Genomic DNA, 20471 nt, shown 5'->3' with positions numbered 1-20471 from the left:
GCAGAATGCTAAGCAGAAAATAAAGGAATACCTCGATAATATACATGAGTTTAGAAAGGCTGCTGTTAAGCAACTGTTTTTTGATAATAATGTCAGAGCAGAAAAATGTTTAGCTCAACAACTCAGGCAACAGAAAGTAGAAAGGGCTGTCACCAAGCTTATGGAGTCTATAACAAGGAAGATAACAAGAGATCCTGTAGAGGTACTAGAAATATTTTGGAAAATTTATGAAAATCTGTATAGTCAGAGAAATAAGGAAATCAAGAAAAGGTACAAATGGAAATGTTTATGGAAGAATTAAATATGCCAAGTTTAAATGTAGATGAGGCTCAATTATTAACAGAATATGAGAACATGAGATAAAAATGGTGATGTGAATAGATGGTATTCCTGTGAAATTTGGAAACTATGAGGGAAAAAAAGATAAAAGATATGGAGTATTTTGTTTAATAATAAGAGGAGGAGAAACGCCAACATCCTGGAAGAAAGTGATGGCAGCTGTTGCAATGAAAGGAGATACTGCCAGTCCAGCTAGCTGGAATTTTGTAAATAATTACATGTCATTGGTGAATAATGAAATGATTTATATAAGACGCCTGTGTTACAAATATATTAGAATTGTTTGTCGTGTATATCAAACTGCTTGTACATATGTGTGTGTGTGTGTGTGTGTGTGATGAAAATGTATTTGTAAAATGTTTGCGTTTAAAATGGATCCACAGTGTGCCCTACTGAAAGAGAACAGACATGTACACGCACTACTGTAACTGTTTAAATGTACATATTTTAACACTGAAAACTGGGAAACAGGATGTTAACCAGTTTAGCAAACTTCAAAAAAATAACTGAAATTAAATTACTTTATGGCTAGGCCATAAAAGATAGTATCATTCAGTTTTCAATGCAGCAAGAGACACAATGTATGTACTAGGAAACTTTCTGTATTGTCTTTAGGGTAAACTAATTATTAGTCTTGAAAGCATGAAGGAATTAGCTTCCAGCATCTGCCAAAGATCTGACCAAAGCCCTCGTCTATGCATTTTACTAGAAGACGGTAAATACTACCAGCTGCCATCAATGGTTGTTTTGCCTGGGAACTAGGAGTCAGATGACAACAAGTGATGTCATTCTGCAAGCTATCCCAGCAGTAATATTTTACATATTATTTTGAGAAGTCTCTTAGTGAGACAAAGCATTCTGCCTGATGTCTTGGACCTGACAATAACTAGATCCACTCACCACATCTGCCTTGCTCTATTAGTAAGTTCTTAAGTTATAGCATAATGCTTTTAGATTTAGTCAGGAATACAGTAAAGCTTAGTTTAGATATTTTTCTTTATTTTATGTGAATATGTACTCAATGTTATTTTAAATACTGCCTGTGGTTTTGAACTCTGACATCACTGTAAATATATACTTAGTATTGTCTTGTTCTTTTATTATTTATTATGAAATATATTTAAACCTTTCATTGTGGCTGATCTGTGTAGAGATATTTAAGTTTTGAGAGTACTTGCATATTTATTTGGTGACACTGTGTGGGTCACTCCTAATAGCCTTGCTTTTGGTCAAACTACCATGTGTATTAGTATTAATATTACACAGTAAAATTGGGTACCCTTTGTTAAGGGCCTTAAAACAGCTGATAAGAGGTTCTGGTGGCAGTGATAACGACCTTACAGTTAGGGCAGAAGGGGGCATAACTAGTAAACCTGTGCCAGCCATTCCCAGGTGTGTGTGTGTGTGTGTGTGTGTGTGTGTGTGTGTGTGTGTGTAAAATCTCCAAGAGTGTGTGTGTCAGCTACTTGGGTAGGGACACAAAGCACTGGTTGGACAGAGAGAGTGTTGGAGGACTTGGCTTGGAACCCTGGCTAAGGACTCAACTCTATAGCTGTGCCATTGGGAGTCTTACTGGGGATCTAGAGGAAGAGGGAGAAACCAGCCTCGGACTGACTGAGGCCTTTGTGTACTCTAACAGGAAATTGCACTTGATGCACACAGCTGCATCTGGAAATACTGTGTGTGTACTTGTCATCCTCCCAGTGAATGGCTCCCACTGTTGCCAGTGGTGAGGATTGAGGCTCCTTGATTACTGGCCCAGTGGTGGGTCATCACAGCTGTAATACCTAAAGATCCAACTTCATACAGGCCTATTTCAATCCTAAACCGTGATTGTAAAGTGTTTATGCCTCTAATGGTTAAATGAATAGCAAGGATGATTCCAAAATTGATAGATATGGATCAATGTGGTTTTGTGGAGGGGGACAGACATTTGACATTTACAGAATGTTTATGATCCCGAGGGAAGCTGAATGTAAGAAAATACCACTGTCATTGGTGGGCCTTGATGCAGAGAAAGCATTTGACAGAGTAAGCTGGGGGTTTACAAGCAGTGCACTGGAAGCATTTGCATTCCCTGATAAAATTACAGAGTTGATTAGGAAGACATACGAGGGATTGGATAGCGAAAATTAAAGTGGGTGTGTTCCTCTCTGATAATTTCTGTTTGAGCAGAGGGACCAGGCAGGGGTGTCCTCTTTCCTCTGTTATTGGCACTATATTTAGAACCTATGGCAAAGAAAATCTTCATTGTTGATTCTATCTGCAGAGGATATCATTTTGTACCTGAAAAAATCAGAAAAGACATTTCAGTGTTGTGGAACATTTTGAGTTTCAAATCTTTTTGGGATACAAAATTAATGAAGCTAAAACAAATGCAATAGCTGTATATAACGTACCCACAGATGAAACGGCTCAGCAATATCCATATTTATGGGGATATGATAAAATGAAGTGCTTAGGAGTACAGATTAAAAAAAAGAATTTGGTGTGGCAACTAAGGATAAGTGGGAAGAAACTAAACAAAAGATAAACTGAGAAACTGAAAGCTCTGTAACATGGATACAGATAGCAAGATAAAAGCAGTTAAAATGGGGTGGCAACTAAGGATATGTGGGAGGAAACTAAACAAAAGATAATAAACTAAGAAACTGTTATATGGATATGGAGAGCATGATACAAGCCGTTAAAATGTTTTTAGTCCCTTTAGTTTTATACACATGGTAGGCATATTTTTATCGACCAGAGGAGAAGTTGTGGATAGAAATTAATAAAGAGCTGAAGGATTTTATCTGGGATGGGAAGACAGCAAGAATCAAGTGGGATGAGCCAATTCTTCCAACTGAAAACGGCAGTTTGGGATTACCTGATTTAAAAGGGTATTTCAGAGTTACACAGTTAAGGCTCCTATACATAGCAGAAGCAGAGACCTATAATTCAAAGTGGAAAGGGATGATAAAACAGGGGGGGGGGGGAGCTCAAGAAATAAGGAAAGACCAGGATTTTGGATGCAGATCCTTAAGAAGAATAACAAAACCCATACAGAATGTTATAGTCATAAAGTAGCAGAAAGTATTCTAAGAACTAAGCCAACACAGGAATGGAGAAAGGACATTCTGCCAATAGGGTTAACTGCAATCAGAAATACAGATAATAGGTAAGAGGGGGCTGGAATTTATTGGAGAAAACTGGCAAAAGAACCAATGTATTGGGAGCAAATAATTAGAAAAGAAGAGGTAATAGAATGGGGAAGAGGCCAAGCATTTATTTGGACTGCAGGCTAGAAATTGCCCTCCCTATCAATGATTGACATAGTATAGACAAAAAGAAAAAGAGATATGGGGATCTTAAGCAAAATACCAGCACTGGTAGAGTTTTTAGTAGAAACTAGAACAGAAGCTGCTGTTAAAAAAAGGAATAATCAGTACAGCATACAAAATATTTTATGATAAATATAATAATCGGAGGAAGTTGGAAACAATTTGGAAGAGAGAATGGATAAGCAGTTCACTAAGAAACAATGGGGGATAGATGTATGCCTTAAACATGAAACAAAGTCTAGAAAATGTAGGATCTGTGCTTGGAAGTGTTTACACAGGTACTTTTATACACAAGTAGACTCCACAGAATTTTTTCCTCAGGTAGACAGCATACGTTGGATGCTATGGGGAAGAAAGAAAAACTTTAGAATAAATTTTCTGGCAGTGTAATGAGTTGGCAGACTTTAAAGATTGAAACACAACTGTAGCATCCAAATATCCAATCAATGGTTAGGGAAGCCAACACAAATACATAAAAAGTAGTACTTTATTAGGTGAGCGCTTTCGCGGTGTGGAAACACCACTTCTTCAGACCTTTAACAGCCATTAACAATATATTGCTTCATATATATTCGTTAACACTCTAGAACCTATCACAGTCCATAAGCAATTAATCACCGTTTAAATCTTTAAAGCTACACATTCACATAACTATTTATAAAAAGCCTTGCTGCTTAAACACATTAAAAATAATGCATAAATACATAAAGAACAGCATCTATCATAACTATTAACCATGAATAAAATGCATCTAAATAATAAAAACATCTAATAATAAAAATTCCACTTACATGGTATTGTCTCTAAAATGTATATATACTTGGAATATTATTATTGTTTGGTGAAACACACAGTATTTATATATATATATATATATATATATATATATATATATATATATATATATCTGCTTTATATATGCTTCAACGAGCCAAACTACTGTAAAGATCTATTCCTTAAAATTGGCTTGATGGGCACCCTATCATTCAGGCCTTTACCTCTATTTGCTTGTAACCTTATTTTCCAGCGTGTCTCTGATGTTTCTGTCTTATTAATTATATCCCCTCCCCTCTCATTTTTGGTGACCTTCTCTATGACCAAAAACCTGAAAGTACGGGTTATACCTTGTGTAAAAACATGTTTTGCTAAAGCGTTTGTGTGAGATTCTTTATGTTCAAAAGGTGCTCACATATTCTAAATCATGAAGACTTTAAAGATTCCCTGCAGACTGGTCTGTCAGAGATACTGGGTGAGAAAATTGGTGTAACTAAACTTGCTGAGTGTAATTATGGTGACTGCCAAAAAAGCAATTACTAAAAAATGGAAATCAAAGTCTAAACCAACTGCACTAGAAGTAGTGAATATAGTAACAGAGATAAAACAAAGGGAACTGGGATCTTTAGAAAAGGCTAGGAGGCCGGGGCAAATTACATAAAAAAATAGGATCTATGGGAACAATACATACAGTGAAGGAAAGAGGTCTACAAGAAGGCAGGATTTGAATGAGCTATGTAATATTTGACTGACAATGACTGAATAGATTCATAGGTTCATAGGTTAGTACTAGGCTAACTACCCTTGTGGGCCATTTCAAGCCTAGCCAATTACCCCATGTGAGAATCAAATCCTGCACCTTGTGTTCTTAAGGTAAACACCTTAACCATTATGCCATCCTCCCACCTTTTATGCCATCCTCCCACCATTAATGTATAATGTTTGCAACTAAAATTATGTCAATATGGTTTGTTTTAATTTATATAACTATATGATTTCCTAAGTCATACATAATTTAATAAAGATGTTTTGTGTTTAAAAAAAAAAACAGGACTACAACAAAAACAGGGACTGATGGATAATAAGAAAATACAATTATAGCAAAATTTGCCCGAGTCATCAAAAACAGAAGGGAAACATATACTTATAAACAGAATGATGATCTGGGCGTATTTTACTAAGGCCATTGACGAGGGAAAGGCAGTCCATACAGCCTACCTAGACCTGGCGAAGGCTTTTGATACAATACCTCACTCGGGTATCATTGAAAAACTCATCAACTTAAATGTAAACCCATACATTACAAGATGGGTTGCAAACTGGCTGAGTGACAGAACCCACAGGGTCAGAGTCGCTGGCGCCATGTCAGACTCAAAGCCTGTCACAAGTGGTGTCCCACGGGGCTCAGTCCTGGGCCCACTCTTGTTTGGCATCTACTTTTCTGAAGTACAAGCAAACACAGGAGGGTTATGGCTGACAAAGTTTGCAGATGACTGCAAACTGGGCCGTAGTTGAAAACACATCCGACACAGATATCCTTCAGAAGGGTCTCACAGAAACGGATAACTGGTGCCAGAGCCATGGCCTAAAGTTAAATGCCAAGAAATGCATAGTCATACCCTTCGGGAAAAATAAGGTTACCCCTAGCTACCATATAGGTAGCAATCCCCTGAACACAGAAGAAGTTATTAGGGACCTGGGAACCCAGGTTGACAGTAGCCTTTCATTCGACACTCATATTGCTAAAGTAGTTAGGAAGACCTTCTACATTGCCCACCTTATCATGAAGGGATTCACATCTAGATCAAGGGTAGTCATAGTCTCCCTATACTCATCACTCATCAGACCAATGATCAAGTACAATGCCCCATTCGGAATGTATCTGACCAGACACTTGCAGCAGCTGGAGAGGCCACAAAAGTTCCTCACCAAAAGGATAAAGGGTCTCAAAAATCTGTCTTATGCTGCCCGACTGAAAGAACTCCAGTTATATTCAGTTGCTTACCGCTTGCTCAGAGGTGACCTATGCCTGACATACAAGGCCATGTCAAACCCAGATTTGATGAACATGCTTCATCTCAAAAAATCTAGATCCCTCAGAGCCACAAGGGCGGGAGACTTAAACCTCGACACGGTTATTAATAGGACGTGCTGGAGGGATAGATTCATCACCCAAAGACTCCCTATGCTGTGGAACAAAATCCCGGTTTATGTGAGGCAGAGCACCTCGCTGGCCTTGTTCAAGAGGAATCTTGACCAATGGATGTGAGATCGCAGATACACCCCAGGGGTTACCTCAGTGTCACTGCTCGACAGAGGCACAGCAAAATAATGGGCATAGTTTCTCCAAACTAAAGGGGTAGCGTAAGCCACAAAACTATGGGCTAGGCTTATAAATGCCCTCGGGCAGATAGCCTAGTATGAACCTATGAACCTATAAAACCCTAAGGGATGTGAACTGTTTTTTGTCACCTTTTGACTGACCCTGCAATACTTTACTTGTTTTGTATTTATTCAAAATAAATAGCTTAGTTTCTCGGTAGGATGATTCCTGCTATAGCTTCTTTTTAATATATGTACACTGGTCCACTATGTAATTTCAAAATATTGAAATCCCGAAATTCAGTATTTTGAAATTACACAGCCGAAAAACAAAGTTGGGAAACCGGCAGAAGGGTGAAATTCAAAATCCCGAAGTACAAAGATGTTGAATTTCTACTTCCGCTGGTGCGGTGTATGGATGTATTGGTTGAATTTAGGTAAGTTTGTGTGTGTAAATGTGTTGGTTAGGGGCTTTAATATGTGTTCTGACAGTGATGTGTGTGTGTGAGGGACTGTAAGATGTGTGTGTGTGTGTGTGTGAGTTTCATTTGTGTTTCTGTTTGTGCCATCTCGGAGTTAGAATATACAAATAGGGGGGCTTGCCCCCCTACTTATCTATAGTGTAGATGCATTCATTTGATTGTGGGGGGGGTTGTATTTGCTTATGTGTGTACTCTAAGTGTAGCGTAGTTTCGGCATTTTGAATTTCGCGGTTGTGTATTTTCGGAATTGTGAGTTGTGCTTGGGTTTTCATCTAAGTAATTTCTAAATACTGAATTTCGGGATTTCAGTATTTCGAGTGGACCCATGTACACATATGCATACCTCTCAAATGTCTTAGATTTTGTAGAATGTGCATGATTTTGGCTCATACTGTCACTCAGGCCCTTATTACCTTTTTTAGGGTACATCCTCAAGGATTACAATCACCCAGTAATGTCAGACATTAAAATGTCATGAATTCTTGAGCAAATAAGTTGAGAGGTGAGAACATATACACTTTCCATATACATACCTCATAAGAATTAAAAATTACAGCACTATTTATTAAAAATCACAGCAGAAAGTGAAAAATAGAAGAATGATTCTATTTCAATCCATCAAGTGCTAGACCCCATACAGCTACTGAGAAACCATTGTATAGGCTTTGCTTAGATCTTAATTTAAGTACCATTAAAAAATGTCTACTTTACAAAGGCCTTTACATCCATGAAAAGCTGCACTACATCTTAAAGCAAAAATCATAATATGTATAAAGCACGGCAGTTTTAATATACTTACCTATATATATATATATATATATATATATATATACACACACACACACACACACGCGCGCGCAGAAAACGTATATGCAAGACAAACTACATCAAAACAATAAGTTAAGTTGTACAGCTGTAACTAGGTACTGGTGTTATGAGCTGTGACGGTCCACTGTTAATGAGCAGCTCTGCTCAAATGCCTCGTTCACGTGCAGGGTCATTGATGTATCTCTGAGAAACCCTGAAGGGAGGTGATATTTAAGAAGGGTGGGTTGTGGTTGGGCATTAAGAAAAGCCCCTGACACGACAAAGAACTGGTGGGGATCAGAACAAACGCTATGTATCGGCAGTGGATGCTTCATTTGGTTATCTGCTGCGTATAAATAATTGCTCTTATGCGGCATCAATGTATCAAGTGTTAAATCATGAAATTGCACATATGAATAAAGGCACAGTCGGAGGAAACACCAAAACAGCTAAAATTAATGTTTGCACTTTACCCTTCGATCTGCGATCGTCCCGATACAACTAAGACACACAGTGACAGATGCATTGTCATGTTTTATATTACCTCCTCGCTGGGTGAAGGCATCTTTTTCTTCAAACACCTCCAATTAACCAAATTACCAGTATGAAAGTTCAGCTGCGCTGCTCTATTCAATAATAGAGAGGCAACATGATTGTCAGTGACCTCCATAGTACAAGTTTGTCTTTCGTCTCCCAACACTACTGTTGTAAACCACCACCTGATAACTTAGTCCCAAAAGTAACTACAATGACTCAACAAATAATAGCGTGCGGTGCGCAGTCAGAAGGAGGTGTGAACTATACAGTGGCACTCCTCGGAATGGTCAATTAATGAAAAAGGGGCAGGATTACAAAAAGACGCTAGCAAGATGTGGACATTGGAGTCAAATAGAAAACTGGCATGTGTCAGGAAGGTGCAAAAACAGACGCGTGGAATATTATATATGAATATGCAAGTAATACTCCTTGTGGTGAATAAAAGAAACTCATTTTCAGTGTGTACAAATAGAAATTATTAAATATTATGACACACTGTACTTTGGGCAGGGAGAAGAGTTTGTCTCAAAAAGCATTAGGGTTAACTTAATGAATGTAAAATCTCGCGTTAAGTGTCGCCATTGCTAAAGAGGTAGGCTAGAGTAGCGGGAGTAAATTCACTGTTTGAAAGTAGGAACGTTTTCTTAATTGTGATTTTTCTGATTTCGGTATGGAAGAGAAGATTGGTAAGGTATGGGTAGATCCATTAATAAGTGTCACATTGTCCGTTTGTGACTAATTTAACACATATACTTGTATTTTGGATTTGTCTTAGATCTCGAGTGGCGTTGCTTTGTATTTATTGCTTACACAATATGTTAAAAAGAAGTGCAGGCAGAAAGTTTTAAGGGTTGCCAGTCTTTAATTTCTTCAAGACTTTTTGGTTTCTAAAACATGAAAGTAGTGTTGTTTTATTTTTTGATGTTGGCTTGAAGTACTCTTCGCAGCATTTGCACTGTGCCCAGAACTTACTGTTGCAATTCAGTACGGAGTTTCACGTGTTGGTAACGTATTTAAATATTAATATAAATTATTTTTATGAGACCCATTGCACCTAGTACTTTTGGAACTGGCTGGGTATCTTCCTTCTACACTGCCCTCGTTTTTGCCTGCAAGTACAGGTATTATATGACTTTGTCTCTCTGCACATAAGACAGTGTAATCACTGGGTTGTAGCAGTCAGTGCTGTTTTTCTCTTCTTTTCAAGGACTACTGCTTTGTGATTCATGGTTCCAGTGTTTCTCAGCTACCTGCCTACTTCAGTATTATAATGTTTGCACAATCCCCAGTGCAACATTCTTGCCACATTATTATACTTATCAGTATACAGGCTTTCTGCCATTGTGTATTACACCCAGCAACAAGATGTACAACTGTTTCCAAACTATGTTAATGTATTTTCCAAATTTCTTGCCTTCTCATCTGGTCCTTCACCTTATATTCTTTCTGGCACCTTTAATTGCTGTCTGATTTTTATCTACTTCTTGTTTGATTTCCATTCCTGCTTGACATTGATATGCTTCTACTAAAACTAAGCAGGGAAGTCCTCTTAGACTTGTTCTCTTCATGTTTTAAAACGTTCACTATGTTTGGATCTTGTGAGGTCATCAGATATGTATGCAGTCCTAAGACTGCAGATCTATACATGTAATCCGATTTGAGGAAGTCCTTACTCCCTTCAAAATGGGGAATATCTAATATTGGTATACAATGGTTTTTATAAATCATTTGATAAACATGAAGCATTTTCTTGTTCTCCTGTCCAAATGATCCAGTACTTTTGGGTCAATCACTTCAAAACTGTAAGTTAGAACAGGAAGAGCAAATTGGTTTACAGTTTAGATTTTGTTCCTAAATGTCAGGGCTGTTTTCTGTATTAGTTTGTCTTCTGAAATATTCTTTACTAAGTTTTATTCACGTGTTCATGTTTTATTCACGTGTTCATGTTTTATTGTTGATCCTTCATCAATTCCCAGATATGTATATGATTCCTCCTGCTCAAGTTCCATTATATCACATTCTTGCCCTAGACTGATATTTTCTTGGTGCTGCAGCTTTCATGCTTTAAAGTTGCTTTTGCATATTTATCAAGACCAAATGACATTCTTATATCATCTGAGAAAGTTTTGACCACTTGCAGTTGTGCTTTCAGTTCCTTTTTTGATGAACTATGTAGTTTTACATCATCCACAAAAAGATGTCTTTATGCTTTGTTGTTTTCTGCAAGTCAAATTGCAGCCATGACCTAATCTGTTAAGCAGATTGAGGGCAAGACAAAAAAGCAGTGGTGACAGTGTCACCCAGGAATATCCTCCTCCTGAATTTTTAACGCTGGAATAATAATTTGTCAGTCACTGTTTAGCTGCATAGTGGTTTGCTACTGTTTCATGGTCACTGTAATGTAGTCTATTATTGTGGGGTGTATCTTATACATTTGTAAAGCCCTCTTTTATCCTTGAATGTGGGATGCTGTCAGATGCTTTTTTGTAGTCTGTCCATGCCATACTTGGATTCTTCCCCTTTTTTTACAATTCTCTATTGTGATTTTATGTAACAACTAATGATCTTTTGTCCCATTTGACTTTCTTTTGTTTACCTTTTTGTTCTATTGCTATGGTTAGTTTTCTTGTAAATGACTAGAGACTCTGTCTACATCAGTTTGTGTATAATTTATATATCATTGAAAGGCAAGTTTTTGGTTTGTAGTTCTTAGGATATCTTGCAGGTTCACTCTTAAGGAGGAGTATCATTTTTCCTGTTAACCAGGTTGGCGTCTGTTTGAGGTGCGCATATAAGTAGTTTCTCGTGGCAAAATCTTCATGTAAAGATGTTAATACTCTTAGCCAGAAGTTGGGTACTGCATCTGTGCCTGGGGTTTTCCATTTAGAAGCTTTTCTTAATTTTGTTTCAAGTTTTCTGGCCATTACTTCATCCCATTTAATGTTTGTGTCTGTTTGTTTACATTTGAACAACTTTCTCTTTTACTTCTATTATCCATTCAGTGTCTCTATGTTCCAGAAGATCTTCATAAATATTTCTCCAAAATGTGCCTATTTCTTTTATTTATTTATTTATTTATTTATTTTATTTTGGTGGTGTTTCTATTCCTTTTGCCTTGTTTTCCAATTCTTTATAAAACTTTTTTGGGTCATTAATACATCATTTACTTTGTACTTTTTCCTTTTATATTCATCTGCATGTCTTCTAAGTCCTTCTGCCTGTGCTGATATCTTTACTTTATTATTTGTAATAGTGCACAATAGATCCTGGGGGTATAGTTCACGATGTCGAAAGACCACAATATCGAAGCTGATATTGTCGGCACCACAACATCGAAAGCGCAGAACATCGTGAAAGTAAACGGAAATCTCCGTAGGGGGAGACTTCCGTTTACCTCAATGTAGTGTGTTCTCGGAGCTAGAATATTTAAGTAGTGGGGTTGCGGGGGTTCAGGGGGGCTTGCCCCCCTGCCTATGCTAGGTAGTTTTTATTTTTGTTTGCTTTTTGTTTTTTAAGCGTTATTTGATAAATGGGGAGGGTTGCGTCAGGAAGGACATCCGGCGTAAAATTTTGCCAAATCATACATGCAGACAAAAGTACAGAAATACATACCGGATCGGTCGAGGCCTGGGTTAACAACGACCACCACCAGTACTGTTGGAAGAAATTGGGCTACTGTTGGCTGAAGGAGGAGAAGAGGGGGAAGGCATGCCTGAAGGCAGGTAAAGGTTAGGACTGTGATAGTGAGGGTCGGAACTTTGAATGTTGGCAGTATGACTGGTATAGGGAGAGAGCTAGCTGATATGATGGACCAAAGGAAGGTTGGTATATTTTGTGTGCAAGAGACCAGATGGAAGGGGAGCAAGGCTACCTGTATCGGAGGCGGTTTCAAATTGTTTCATCATGGTGTGGATGGGAGGAGAAATGGCGTAGGCATTGTCCTGAAGGAACAGTATGCTAAGAGTGTTTTGGAGGTGAAAAGTGTGTCGGATAGAGTGATGTTTATGAAGCTGGAAATTGATGGTGTAATGATGAATGTTGTTAGTGCATATGCTCCACATGTTGGATGTACGATGGATGAGAGAAAAATTTTGGAGTGAGTTGGATGAAGTGGTGATTGTACCCAAAGGTGAGGGACTGATGATTGGAGCAGATTTCAATGGGCATGTTGGTGAAGGGAACAGAGAGGATGAAGAAGTGATGGGTAGGTATGGTGTTAAGCAAAGGAATGCAGAAGGTCAGATGGTAGTGGATTTTGCGAAAAGGATGGACATGGCTGTGATGAATACATATTTTAACAAGAGGGAAGAGCATAGGGTGACATACAAGAGTGGAGGAAGATGGACACAGGTGGATTATATCATATGTAGAAGTGCCAGTCTGAAGGAGATTGGAGACTAAAGTGGTGGCAGGGGAAAGTGTAGTTAGGCAGCATAGGATGGTGGTTTGTAGGATGACATTGGTGATCAAGAAGAGGAGGATGAGTGTGAGGGCAGCACCAAGGATCAAATGGTGGAAATTGAAAAAGGCTAATTGTGAGGTGATGTTCATGGAAGAGTTAAGATAGGCACTGGGTGGCAGGGAAGAGTTATCAAATAGCTGGGTAACTACAGCAAAGTTAGTAAGAGATGGCTAGAAAGGTGCTTGGTGTGACATCTGGAAGGAGGACAAGGAGACCTGGTGGTGGAATGAAGAAGTACAGGAGAGTATACAGAGAAAGAGGTTGGTGACGAAGAAGTGGGATTGTCAAAGAGATGAAGAAAGTAGACAAGAGTATAAGGAGATGAGGTGCATGGCAAAGAGAGAGGTGGCGAAGGCTAAGGATAAGGCATATGAAGATTTGTATAAAAGATTGGACACTAAGGAGGGAGAAAAGGACCTGTACCGATTGGTTAGACAGAGGGACCGAGCTAGTAAAGATGTGCAGCAGGTAAGGGTGATAATGGATAATGAGGGAAACATACTCACAAGTGAGGAGAGTGTGCTGAGCAGCTGGAAAGAGTACTTTGAGGGGTTGATGAATGAAGAGAATGAGAGGGAGAGAAGGTTGGATGATGTGTGGATAGTGAGTCATGAAGTGCAGTGGATTAGCAAGGAGGAAGTAGGAAGTAAGGATAGCTATGAAGAGGATGAAGAACGGAAAGGCTGTTGGTCCAGATGACATACCTGTGGAAGGATGGAGGTGTTTAGGTGAAATGGCAGTGGAGTTTTTAACTAGATTGTTTAATGAAATCTTGGAAAGTGAGAGGATGCATGAGGAATGGCGAAAGTGTTTTGGTACCGATTTTTAAGAATAAGGGTGATGTGCAGAGCTGTAGTAACTACAGAGGGATTAAACTGATCAGTCACAGCATGGCAGACAGTGGATCCTACCCAGTTCGGCTTTAAGGGCAAATCCTGCCTTTTAAACCTGGTCGATTTCTTTGAAACAGTCACTAAGGCCATTGACGAGGGGAAGGTGGTCCACACAGCCTACCTGGACCTTGCAAAAGCCTTCGATACAGTACCCCGCTCGGGCATTATAGATAAGCTCACCGGCTTAAATATAAACCCCTTTGTCACTAGATGGGTTGCAAACTGGCTCAAGGACAGAACCCACATGGTTAGAATTGCTGGAGCCATGTCAGGCTCCAAACCAGTTACAAGTGGCGTCCCACAAGGCTCAGTCCTGGGACCTCTCTTGTTCGGTATATATTTCTCTGAGGTACAGGCTAACACGGAAGGACTGCGGCTGACCAAGTTCGCAGATTACTGCAAACTGGGCGCCATAATCGACTCTCCAGCCGACACAAGCATCCTACAAAAGGGCCTCATAGAAACAGACAATTGGTGCCAGAGCCATGGCCTCAAGCTAAACGCCAAAAAGTGTGTAGTCATCCCCTTTGGCAAAAACAAAGTGCCCACAAATTACCACATAGGTGGTAATCCATTAAGTACGGAAGAAGTAATTGGGGACCCAAGTTGATAGCAATCTCTCATTTGACAACCACGTGGCCAAAGTGGTTAGAAAAACATTTTATATAGCCCACCTAATCATGAAGGGATTCATATCTAGATCAGGGGAGGTCATCGTGCCTCTTTACTCATCCCTCATCAGGCCCATAATTGAGTACAATGCCCCTTTTGGGATGTACCTTACCAGACACCTGCATCAACTGGTAAGATCCCAAAAGTACCCCACCAAGAGGATCAAAGGGCTCAAACAGATGCCATATGCTGCCCGGTTAAAGAAACTCCAGCTCTACTCAGTGGCATACCGCCTGCTCAGAGGTGATCTGTGCCTGACGTATAAAGCCATGTCCAACCCGGAATTAATGGACATGCTGCACCTCAGAAAATCCAAATCCCATCGAGCTACGCGCTCGAGAGACTTGAACCTCAGCACTGAAATAAATAGGACATGCTGGAGGGACAGATTCATAACCCAGAGGCTCCCTTCACTCTGGAATAAAATCCCAGTCCAGGTTAGGCAGAGTCCCTCATTTCCAGTCCAGGTTAGGCAGAGTCCCTCATTTCCTCTTTTCAAGAGGAATCTTGATGAGTGGATGGGAGATAGTAGGTTGACCCCGGGTATCACTTCTGTGTTAGACAGAGGCACAGTATACTAACCTCGAAAAAGGGCATAGCAAAATTAATTTAAAATGGGTGGCGAAAGCCAAACACACTCTGGCTAAGCTTATAAATGCCCTAGGGCAGATAGCCTAGTATGAACCTATGAACCTATTGAATCACGCAACTCTTTCTTTAGATCATTTACTTTCAAATTAAGGGCATATTCTTTATTTCTTTCTTTGTTTCCTACAGCATTGTACAGAAAGTTCCAGAACATCTTCCTGTACCAAATTCCCTTCTGCTTCATCCTGTGTCATCTGCTGCTCTTTCATATGGGAACTCACTGGCCTATTACTGTGAACATTGACTGCATCATAGTTGCCACAGTTTCCTGTTCCTTCCCTTGCTGTGCATCTCCAACTGAACTTTTGTTCTGGTTTCCTATTGAAAGCTCTAAAGTATCTTCTTATGACAACTAATCAGATGCTTCCTGCTCCACTGGTTTCTCATTAATTTATGGAGTCCTTATTCTCTAATGCTGTGATGTTATCAGAGTTAAGATTTTCTACACTAAATCCTTCACTTTGCAGGTAATCCTTAACTTCAGTTTCTGTTTCTTTAACTTCTTCATTACTAATGCTGTTTTCTACTTTCTCCCTTTTTCTAATTTTTTTGTATTGGAAAATTTTCCATATCCGGATGCCTTTGCCTGATTTTCTCTTCAGATATCTTTGGTGCTGTTTTTTTGTATTGATTAGTTTTGCTTTCTCCTTTGCATAAATATTGCACCATTTTAAACCTATTTTCTTTCCCATGTCCATATCTCTTCTTCAGACGTCTCCCACTCCCGTTTCTCCTTACTTGGGGGAACTCCTTATTCCATCATGCTGTGACATAACCTGTGTTAAACTTCTACACTAAATCCCTCACTTTGCAGGTATTTCCTAACTTCAGCCTCTTGTGTTTTTTTTTTTATACTTCTGCTTTATTAATCTTTTGTTCTCTTTATCCCCTTTGTGATCCTATATTTTTATTGTGAAATTTTCCATAGCTGGGTGCCTTTGCCTATCTCTTAGAATGTCTTTGGAGCTGCCTTTTTTTTTTTTTTTGCATTGATTAATTTGGCTTTCTCCTTTGCATAAATATTGCACCATATCAGACCTTGCTTTCTTTCCCATATCCATATTTCTTATACTTTTTAAACATTTATAGATTTTGTTCTTTATATTTTTGCACTTCAGTCGCTTCTTTTTCTAAACGGTCCAAGGTCTCTTGGTTTAATACAACATATGCATTTGAAGCTTTTGACAGTTTTTCTTGGTAAGTATTTTTCTTATAGGTTCATAGGTAAGTACTAGGCTGTTGGCCCTAGGGCCTATGTAAGCCTAGCCAAACGGTATCCTGGCTTTCGCCACCCAAGAAAATTATTTTCCTTTGCCCTTGTCGTGCAGGGCTATAGAAGTGATCCCCAGGGTGAATTTCCTATCTCCCATCCAATCATCAAGATTTTTCTTTGAGTGCTAATAAGGAGCTTTGTTTGATATAGATAGGTAGTTTGTTCCAGAGTATGGGAAGTCTCTGGGACAGCAATCTATCCCTCCAGCATATTTTGTTTATTGTGGTGACAAGGTTTAGGTCCCTAGAGCGTGTAGCTCGGAGGAATTGGGGTTTCTTTAAGTGGAGCATGTCCAACAGCTCTGGGTTTAACATAGCTTTGTATGTTAGGCAGAGGTCACTGCCGAGTAGGCGATATGCGACGGAGTAAAGCTGGAGTTTTTTTAGACTGTCTGCGTAGGGCATCTGTTTGAGGCCGGTAATCCTCTTTGTGAGGTATTTCTGCGGCCTTTCCAGTTGTTGTAGATGTCTTGTGAGGTACATACCAAAAGGGGCATTGTACCCTGTAATGAGTAGAGGGGAACAATGACCTCTTTTTTTTTTTTTTTTCCTGGATGAGAAACCTTTTGTGATATGTGCCATGTATAAGGATTTCCTGACTACTGTGGCAATGTGATTATCAAAGGAGAGACTACTGTCCATCTGTGTCCCAAAGTCTCTTATTACACTTTGTGTTAAGTAGACTAACGCCTATGTGGTAGTTCATGGGTACAGAGTTTTTACCAAAAGGGATGACAATGCACTTTTTGGAATTGAGCTTGAGGCCATGGCTTTCACACCATGCATTTGTCTCAGTGAGGCCCTTTTGTAGGATGTCCACATTTTTAGGAGTTTTGATTATGGCTCCTACTTTGCAGTCATCCGTGAACTTTGGCTAACAAAGAACTTCTGTGTTAGCCTGTACTTCAGAGAAGTAGATACCAAACAGGAGAGGACTCAGGACTGAACCCTGTGGTACTCCACTTGTCACTGGTCTGAAGTTGGATTTAGAGTCTGTTACTTTCACAGGGTGGGTTCTGTCAGTGAGGCAGGTGGCAACCCATCTTGTGACATAGGGATTTATAACTAGTTTAGTGAGTTTGTCTATAATTCCAGAGTGTGGAATGGTGTCGAAAGCCTTGGTGAGATCTAGATAGGCTGTGTGAACCACCTTACCCTTATCTACGGCTTTGGTGACCGCTTCAAAGAAGTTTATCAGGTTTAGGAGACATGATCTGCCTTTTACTAACCCGAACTGGGTGGGGTCCAGAGTTTGGAGATTACCAATATCCTTGTTTCTAAGTTCCATGATGATACGTTCCATAGCCTTGTAGACCAGGCTCGTCAGGCTAATGGGGCGGTAGTTCCCGGGGTCCCTGGTGGCTCCCCTTTTGTGGAGTGGGATAACCATTGCTGTGCGCCATTCGGTGAGCACAAAGCCTGAGGTGAGGCTATGATTGAACATGGTACTTAGCTGGGGTGCCAGTTTGTTCTGTAGTTCATGTAGAACGCAGCCTGGGATGTTGTCAGGTCCCATGGATGCTGTGTTCTTGGCTTTGGAGAGTGTGTTTTTTTTTACGTGTGCAGCTGTGATTACAGGAACTATGAATTCTTCCGGTATAGAGATGGGCCCTTTAAGGGGTGAGATAGGGGTAAAGTTAGCACTAAACCTATCTACCAGGATGTTGGCAATATCAGTTGGTTCTGTATGTTTAGAGCCATTGTGCTGTAACTCAGAGCAGATCCGAGTGTTGCCATTGAGATTCTTGACATGGCTATAGAATGCTTTGTGGTTGTCTTTAGAATCAGTGGCGATTATGTTTTCGTAACTAGATTTGGAGGATCTTATGAGGGATCTCATCTTCTTACTGAGGCTGACCAGGGATTTCCTCCAGTCATGGGATTTTACTCTTTTGCAACAGTTTTTTCTGTTGTAGAGTTTGTTTATGGCAGGGGACCACCAGATTGGCTTCCTTTTTTTAGGTGGATAGCATATTGGTTCTGTTGGGGATTGCACGATCCATGCATTTGTGTAAGTGCTTATAAAGTTCATTTGTGTAGGATTCAGCAGTCGTACCTGTATTGTCTGTCAGCGTGGGTGTCGTGAAGTTTGCCACTTCTGTCTTTAAGAAGCGTGAAGTTGGCTTTGGAGAAATTTTTTACGGTGGTTTCCCTAATGAGGGGGTAGGATGTGGACGTCTAGGGTGATTAGCTTGTGGTCTGATCTGACCAACAAGGAATTGACCTCTGGTGTGGAATACTAGTTGCCCATGTTGGTAATGACAAGGTCTAGGATATTGCTGCCCCTGGTGGGGGTGTGGATAAGTTGATCCAAGGTGTTGTAATTTATGAATTCCAGAAGACATTGAGCACAAGAGTTGGTACAAGAATAGTTTTCCCAATTAATAGTGGGGTAGTTGAAATCGCCCATGATTAGGGTGTTAGGTTGTACCCTAATGTTTTCCAGTGTATCAAGAAATGAGGATTGGGAATCCTGGGGCATGGTGGGGAATCTGTAGCAAGCTATAATTTGGATTGCGGTCTTGCCCAGAGTTGGTTGCACTTGGATAATCTCAGATGCATTATGCTGAGCAACTAGCCTGGAGTTGTGGATATCCTTAATGAATATGGACATGCCTCCGTCTTTAGTGTTTCGGTCCAGGTTAGGTGGCCGAAAGGTGTGGTATGAATTATAGCCTGGTAATGCAGGGGTGCTCTCTGGAGCCTTGAACCAGGTCTCTGTCACTGCACAGATGTCAATGTTCTCCACTTTAAGGAGCGCCTCGAGTGAGTGCATTTTGAGGTTTAGACTTCTAGCATTGAGTAGGGGGCAGGATGCTACTCAGGGTCATACCCACCTGGGCTACATGATCAGACAGCTCTTCCAGGTCTCTCTTTCATGTAGTCCAGGGAGGTACATCTCGGGTCATTCACACCAACATGAACAATGACATAGTGCTGGTTTAGTAGGTCTATGTGAGGCTGGAGATGTGGTGCAAGTGTTAACCTTCTCCTTATGACTTGTCTGTTCCAGTCTTGGGTGGAGAGACCTTAGCCTCCAGTTTGGCTGTATAATTTCATCTCTCGCATATGTTAGTGTTTTGTGGTAGGAGGAGAGGGCTGTCTGTGTACATGAGGCAGTTGTAACATTGCCTCAGGATACCCAGATTCACCAGCTGGACTGGAGAGTACACCTGAAGTTGTATGTTAATAACAGCACAGCCCTGAGCTACCACCAACTCATAACCACGATCGGAGTAGACAAAAACAGAAGTAGCCAATATGAAATTCTGGATAATAACAAATATTCCAAGCCATTTCTCTCTCTTTTTTTTCTTTCACGGCGTTGGAAACCCACTTAGTGATTACTTCAAAAACAGCTTCATGCTAGAAACATCTTCTGGCCCATCTACTAAAAGCATAAGCAACTGAAAGACTTAAAATCAATGACACAGAAAAAGAACTATATGATGTTGAAAAGGGAATACTGCAGACAATCCTACCCACAGATGATGCAACAAACTTTCTAACTACTATTTTGTTTAAGAACTGAATACACATGTTAATAAAGGACATCAGAACAAAGAATAAGTCCTTAACACGAATAAAATCAAAAATTGTATGAGAAAGGGAAGCAGCACAAGCCAGCTACAAAGGGAGGTGATCAGGCTCATAAAAGCAGTTACTAAGTTTTAAATTAGTTAATGCCCACAATACATAAAGCTGCCTAACAGAATATCACTCACAGTCCGCAGGTAAATGAAAATAAATAAACCAGTGCAGTTCTGGGAAAAGTATGAATGGTATGGTCAGGCAGAAAGAAGCACGGCAGTACTGTAAAGTCACTTGCCCTGTCACCAGATAAGAAAGCAGCCAGTCTCTTAGGTTAACAGGTACTTACTAGGCTAATAATCTGTGATGATTTTCAGAAACTGAGCAATGCATTTCGATGAGTTTCCAGCAC

General features: G+C 39.9%; 2 protein-coding genes across 3 annotated transcripts in view; one reads left to right on the top strand and one right to left on the bottom strand.

The window, feature by feature from the left end:
• GCLM (glutamate-cysteine ligase modifier subunit) overlaps positions 1-8831 on the bottom strand; it is a 557909-nt gene extending 549078 nt beyond the window's left edge. The window contains exon 1 of one of the 2 annotated variants that reach the window (XM_044081903.1): positions 8589-8831. In XM_044081903.1, coding sequence (XP_043937838.1) covers positions 8589-8714 — 126 coding nt within the window. In that variant the 5' untranslated portion in view covers positions 8715-8831. The remainder of the gene's footprint in view (positions 1-8588) is intronic. The other variant, XM_044081895.1, reaches the window with a different exon arrangement.
• Positions 8832-9069: 238 nt separating this feature from the next.
• The window catches only part of HAUS1 (HAUS augmin like complex subunit 1), a 545328-nt gene continuing 533926 nt past the window's right edge, over positions 9070-20471 (top strand). Inside the window, exon 1 of the mRNA XM_044088993.1 lies at positions 9070-9272. Within this exon, the coding sequence (XP_043944928.1) occupies positions 9252-9272 (21 nt within the window). The 5' untranslated portion in view covers positions 9070-9251. The remainder of the gene's footprint in view (positions 9273-20471) is intronic.

This window comes from Protopterus annectens, chromosome 1.part1, assembly GCF_019279795.1.
Source record: "Protopterus annectens isolate FY-2018-M chromosome 1.part1, PAN1.0, whole genome shotgun sequence".
NCBI lineage: Eukaryota > Metazoa > Chordata > Ceratodontiformes > Protopteridae > Protopterus > Protopterus annectens.
Note: the sequence above shows the minus strand (reverse complement) of the source record. Positions and strands in the feature narration are given on the sequence as shown.